Source organism: Python bivittatus, unplaced genomic scaffold (assembly GCF_059951505.1).
Source record: "Python bivittatus isolate LINGU-HERP-01145 unplaced genomic scaffold, Pbiv_v1 ctg000220_np1212, whole genome shotgun sequence".
In the NCBI taxonomy this organism is placed as follows: Eukaryota; Metazoa; Chordata; class Lepidosauria; order Squamata; family Pythonidae; genus Python; species Python bivittatus.
Genome location: NW_028277048.1, coordinates 15,646,522 through 15,653,077, shown reverse-complemented (window position 1 = coordinate 15,653,077; position 6,556 = coordinate 15,646,522). Strand labels below are relative to the sequence as shown.

General features: G+C 43.7%; 1 protein-coding gene across 1 annotated transcript; it reads right to left on the bottom strand.

Moving 5' to 3' along the window:
- Positions 1 to 320: 320 nt before the first annotated feature.
- LOC103060389 (inhibin beta E chain-like) lies at positions 321 to 4,451 on the bottom strand. Its single transcript, XM_007434078.4, has 2 exons — positions 3,821 to 4,451; positions 321 to 1,883 (listed from the first exon to the last, which is right to left on the bottom strand). Exons 1-2 carry the CDS (start codon positions 4,179 to 4,181, stop codon positions 1,165 to 1,167), a joined length of 1,080 nt encoding a protein of 359 aa, XP_007434140.1. The 5' UTR covers positions 4,182 to 4,451; the 3' UTR covers positions 321 to 1,164.
- Between the last annotated feature and the right edge of the window lie 2,105 nt (positions 4,452 to 6,556).

The following is a 6,556-nucleotide window of genomic DNA, read 5'->3' as shown; positions in this document are numbered from 1 at the left end:
CCGCCCCAACCACAGTTTTCATTGTGATGAAAATTCATGGTGGAGTGACAGAAAAGCTGAGAGTTTAGATTCAGGAATTTTGCTAAATGTACAGATAGTGGGAAAACTGGCTTAGAGTCAAAGTTTGGTGCAGCAGGAGGTGGGAGATGGAGAAGCTTGTGAGCATTGGGAAGGAGGAAAGGGAACAAAAGTAAAGCTGTGGCTGAATCCTAACAGTGGATTCTTGTGGAAAGAGAGTGTCTGCTTTTTGAGTCCAGTTTTCATTCAGGAAGCCCATTTTAAGGTGGTCCACACATTTCTCAGAATACGCTGAACTGTGATTGTATTTTTATTTGAAACTTGTTTTGTTGCTAATGTCATTCCAAAAATAAAATAACATAGATACATTAACAGAAACGCAATAAATCTCACAGACAATACAAAAGGCAAAACATATTCAGAGTCCTTTGGGTGTGGATATGAACAGTTCTTCTTGGTCTCTCTCTTTTTCTGCCCATCCAGTGAAGGATTTTCCCAGTAAACTTTGCCCAGTCCATCTGGAGCCTTGGATGGAGAAGAACACCATGAAGATGAGAAGAGCAACAATGAGAACTTTTAAATGCACCATGAGATTTGCCTTTAGGGGCAAGTAGTTATATTTGAAAAGATGTGTGTGATTGAAGCTCTTGTCTGGGCCTCCTCTGCTCCAACCCTACCCTGAAATGCTGAGTGCATCAAAGGCAATCCTATGTATACCATGTATGCAGACTCCTATACATTCCAGAGGCATTTTTTTCCTGACGTTCTCCCCACAGAACAGGGGGAAAGAGAGATGAACGAAGCTACTGGGAGTGGGGTGGGGAGAGCTTAGGGGAAGAACTTGGAGGGTCTATCAAGTAGCAACCTCAGAAAGGAAGACAAATACAGTGTCCTGAAGGTCAGACGACTGTTGGCAGCCCTGGCCAGCCCTATGTTATACAATATACAATGGTAAGAAAACAGGCTGGTTTACACCGTACTGTAGCTTGTACACTGTTGCTCTTTTGAAAAGAGTCCATATGGTAATACCACCCCCTCAACTTGGCTCAGAGCTCTTTGACGTTCATGGGAGTCCAGTGGAAAGAAAGTAACCCCATTTCCTATTCTCTGTGCTTTTCAGCTTTCCCTCTGCTTACCACCCCATGTTTAGCTGCAACCACAAGCATCAACAACCATGTCAGGAATGTCTGTCTTGATGAGGTTGCTATTGGGGTCAAAGTACAGCAGAGAAAGGGCCCGTCGCTGTGTGGGGACGCAGCAAGAATGGCCTGAGATTGGGATGTTGTTGGCTTTGACCAAATTGAAGACAGTAGTGTGGAAGGAAGCTGCCACACCAGGTACACCAGCCAGGTGCATGGGGCATTCACCCATGCAATAATTTATCTGATAACCCTCTGGCTGGAAGATCCAGTCATTCCAACCAATGTCCCGAAAATTTACATAGTAGTCTTTTCGACAGCACAAATCTGAGTTCTGGTCACAGCTCAGGCTGCGTTTGGTGACCCGATGGCCAGATTCTTTTATCTTTGCCTTCACCACCAAGAATGGTTGATGAGAGTTGCTACTGGTAGTCATCAACGATGCAATGTTAGAATGGCAGCCTTCACACTGCAACTCCAAGCGTAAGGTTTTGTCTTCATGCTCAAAGAAGCTCTGCAAAGCTGGCATCAGGGAGAAGGTATGCCAACCACTCCCTTGACTTCCCAGCTGCTGCTGTCCCAGGACCACTGGTGGCTGTCCCGCCACGTAGATCTGAATTGTGATGTTTTGGTGTGCCTTGAGGTGCAGCCACAACTGAGCCTTCAGGATGTGCATGGCTTGGCCTTTTGTATGGGTGAGCTGGAACTGAAGGAGGCCAGAAGGCTCTGAAGAGGAGAAAAGAGTCAAGGCAAAAATCAGTGTCAGCCTCTAAGCTGCCAGCCCCATACTAGAGCCCAAGTTCTTCTTCTAACAAGGTGAATGAGGATTTTTTTTTGTCCCTGCTTATTTGCTACATTTGCATTTAGCCTCATGTATGTTAATTTTCTTCGAAAACCATGCCAGCCAAGAATCCCAACAAGTTGGAAAGGCACCAGGGTGGGATGACCAATGCAGCTTGTTAGACTGAGACCATGGATTTGTCCAAGGGGCACCCAGTGAGTTTCTTAGCTCAACTCCTTCTCTCGTCTGAATTTTAAATTGAGCTACTCAGTGCAAGCAACCTAATAGTACTGTAGTAGTAATTATTGTAATTACAACAGCATTATTTCAGTGTTTAAGAAATCAAGTCATGAGTAAAGTGCATGCAAAAATAAAATAATTTCACTCATACTCTGAGCAGCGTTCAATAATTTTTCTTTTTTTTTTTGCCTACTTAGAGATATATCTTTGGTGTGGTTGGTCTGTACATCATAAAATCATGAACAACCTTACAATAATGTGCTCAGAAGCTTAATAGTTAAGTTTGTCCAGTATGTGATGACCATGTACATGTTGAGCCTGTTCGCCACACAATGTTCTATATGGATTTCCATCAGGCATAAGTACAAAAGTCATAGCAGAAATAAGTAACTGCACATACATGAATTAAGCCTGAGCACCTTTCAGCAGAGCAACCCTTAGATGAATCAGTCCTTGCCTGCTATGGATACAAAGGGTTCAGTCCACCAAGAAGCCTGACCACTGTGATGAGTAGAGAATTGCCCAAGAACCTTGAGTCCTGGGATTTGCTGGGCCAAACCAAAAAGATGAAATCAGAGAGATGGACAGATTTCTGAATTAATGAAACAGTAATCCAGTACAATGTCTACCCAACAGTGTAGAATATTCCTGCAGCTACCTGCCTTCTATATGGCTGAAGAATGAATGACAGGCAAGCTTCTTCTAAATCTGCCTGTTGGCTATCAAAGACATTTGTTTATATAAATTAAAGAAAGCAACCTTTTGGCTTTATCATTTTTTCCAGCTGCACCCCATTATCCCATCTCAGATTGCATTTTAAGCAGAGAAGACAGAAGAAATAGAGCAACAGCTGCAGGAAAGCAGGCATTTTTAAAAAAGATAATAAGTCAATATGATAGAGTCCTCAATGACTGTGGGGGAACAGAATTTATTCTTTTGTCCGCCTGGTGTTCCTGATCATATGGTTTTTAGCTTCTTCTCTTTTTTCAGTATGGCAAAACCTGCAATGATAGTATAGTATTCCCCAACCTGATGGCCACACTGAAAAAGGTAAATAGGGATTGTAGTCTTTCAACATGGTAGGGTTCCATGAGAAACAGTGCAAAAGAAGTTAACTTGAATGCAGCCAGTTTTATATCAAGAGCTTTATCTCTTGATCAGGGGTTCTGGGATTTTATTTCTTTCTTTTTTAACTAACAAGTTCCAAGGCCTCAAGAAGTTTGAAAACCCCTGGTCTAGCACGTTTGAAAGATCCAGCAGTTTGGATAATGTTAAGATAATCCCAAGGGTACATATTGCAGACAATGGAAATACGCAGCTCTTTGGGAGGGAGATGATCTCTCTGCAGATTTGAGATGCCATAGGAAGCTAGATCTGATGAGAAATTTGTAATTTGTTTCCATTCATCAGTAGACCCAAAACAGGCATTACCTTTCTCCTCTTGCTACTGATATATTTCAGCACATAGTCAGGCTCTAACCTAAACCATGGGTTAGATTTCAGGAGTAATTTGTAGCCTCTGCTCTCCAAGAATACTTTTATATGTAGCGATTATGGAGCAGAGGAATGTAAACATAAATGATCTCTAGTCTAGGATATTCAGTCCTTGGGTTACATACTTGGAAGAGCTATGGGGACTCACCTGTCTCTGCAAAACTAATGATCTCGTACCCCTGCTCATCAGACTCTGTTTTTTCCCAGCTGGAGACGTGCCCCAGCCCATCTGTCCAGGCTTTGCCCATATGTAGTCGCCGCAGGGCATTGGCCACCGCCACACGTGGCACAGGGTGGGTGATGTTGGGCCTCTCGCTCAGGTTCAGTTTCTGGAGTATCTGCTGCTTGGCTACTTCGACCAGGAAGGCTTTCTCAGCACTGGGCTCCAGTGGGGGCATCCTGCAGGAAGGACACCCTGGCTTTCCCTCAACCCAAGCCAAAGAAGTCCATAGTAAGGCCAGTGTGGCTAGAGGAGTCCAGTTTCCTTGGAGGCTGTAGGTAGAAGCCATGAAGCATCCACGGCTATGAGTAGCAAGATGCAAGGAAGAATTATGTTGCTAGGTAGTCTAGTGACAGTGCCTGGAACTCATGAATGGTGCCTCTGCTGCATCCAGGGTGCTTGTATCTTATCCTTACAAATGGCAGTCTGCCCAGAGTCCAGGAGAAGACAATGAGCTCCAGCACCTTTGTTACCTTCTTGTAGCCAGGACCTGCTGCTGGTGCCAGGACAGGAGGATTCTCCCTTAAGAGATCTCAGTTCATCAACTGACTATCCACAAGTGTCAGCCTCAGCATTTGTCATTCTGGCAGCCTTGATCCTGCCCTTTGTCCCTCTGTGATTGGCTGGCTGCCTTCTAGTGCCCAGAGGGAGGTTTTATCCAGCTGGGGAGGGAATCAGAGTTTAGTAAAAGAGTGGGAACGGGTCCCTGGGGAGAGGAATGACTTGAGGCCCAAACAGTGAGGATGTGAAGGGAGGTGTGAGTGCCCTTTGCCCCAGATGGAAGAGGGGTCCATGGCTACTGAAATGCCATAGTATTGTGAGCAGGGATGGGGGAAACTTGGCAGAGGAGGGATTCACAGGAAAAACGGGTAGTGCATGAGCCTTTTTTTAATTTAAAAAAATCTTGCTGCCATGTACTTCATGGTAAACAGTACCTTTGGGAGCAAATAAGAGGACTCTTTTTAAAAAAGAATGACTAACATCAGGTGCAGTTAAGGAGCACCTTGTATATATAATGAATGTAGTTGTGTTCGTACTTGATACGTTTCGATGTCTGTGGAATGCATGACAGGTGCACACCTAAAAAAATAGCACTTAAAGAAGATCACCACTGTTCCCCCAGTTTTCAGGAGCTACAAAGCCTTTATCAACTGCTAATAAACTGGGTAGAATGTTAAAATTCCACCTCTGCATTTATATTATATGCATAATACCAAATGTGGCTTCAAAGCGCCTGTTTTCATTGGGATCACACCACCTTCTAGCAACCATCAATCATCTCAGGACAGTCTATTTGTCTTTTTCAAAACATGTTCTTTAAATGTCATGCCTCGTGTAGCTTTTTACATCAGGTCTGAATTAGGCTCCTGGCTTGAAAATCCAGCTTGGAGCAATATTGCAAGAAGTAGAGGAAAAATTCTGCATTAATTCTAAAGTCGTTATCTTTGGGTGGAAATTTTGCTGAGCAGAGGGAGAAAAACAAACCGTTTAGTCCCAAAATGTTAGTAGATTGACTCTACCTCTTTCCAGAAGTGCTAGTAAACTTGAATTTTCTTTAGCCGATAAGATCAGTGGTTTTGTTGGCTGGAAATGATGGAAGCTGTCATTCAATATACCTGGAGAGTATCGAAGTGGAGAAGGCTGCTCTAGTTACCCTTATCCATTATATCAGGATGGGGAACCTGGACTTCCAATGCCATATCCCAGTTTTTGCTGTCCCCTAGAGACCTGATCCATATTACCAAAAGCTCACTATGTGCATTTATGCCATTTTTAGTTGGGAAACACACCAAAGAGATAGCACAAGGCCTGCAACAGGCTTAGTTAAAACATGAAACAGTGAAACAGTCCCAAACTGCCCCAATAAACACAAGGAAAAAGCAGAAAATCCCGCACCCCATAGCATGACATTTGCATCATCACCCTGCTCACTGCTGTCCTTGCCCTTTACGTGAATATGTTTCCCCTGTTGCCAATGACAAGGTGGCCAACCTTTGCACCACACTTCATTAGCCAGCCAGAGAAATTGGCATTCACCTGTGAACTCTTACAGTTCCCCCATTTTTCAGAAGCTCCGAAGCCCTTATCAGCTGCTAATAAACCCTTGATAAGCAAAAGGAAGGAAGTTGGACTGCAAGCATTGAATGCTTTGCCTTTCTATATGGTGACGTCTGGCAGGTGCAACGTTTCTGGGCTGCTCAGGGTTCTGCCACCTTGAGAGATCAGCTAAGCTTTGCTCAGGTGCCAAGGTCCCTCGCATGCTTTTTCTGTAACCACATCCCTTCCCCAATCCCATAGATGATGATGTGGATTAAGAAACATACTGCAAAGCTAACTTCAGAGTCATAACCCTGGCTGCAAAATTTTTACGGAGTCTGGATCTTTTCCTCTGTTAATTTACCCCTGGCAGCCTAGGTGCTTTGAGTCCAGCTCTTATTCTACAAACACCCCTGTTTTAGTCATGACATTTTATGGAGGTCCAGACATTATTGTCTTCCATTTGTAACCTTCCTGTGTTCTCCTACTGTTTTTTTCCTCCATCTTTCTCTTTAGTAGAAAAAAAATCCAAGAATAAATGGAAATGGAATAGCCATACAGTCGCTTTGGATTAGTAGCACAAGGAGTCATGTGTTTTATAGCACCACAGTGGTATTGTGGGTCTCT

Bases quoted from the DNA above. Each gene is read 5' to 3' on its own strand.
- LOC103060389 (XM_007434078.4), bottom strand. From the start codon at position 4,181: ATGGCTTCTACCTACAGCCTCCAAGGAAACTGGACTCCTCTAGCCACA. The intron at 1,884-3,820 runs GTGAGTCCCCAT...TCTCCTCTTCAG, and splicing joins CATTAGTTTTGCAGAGACAG to AGCCTTCTGGCCTCCTTCAG.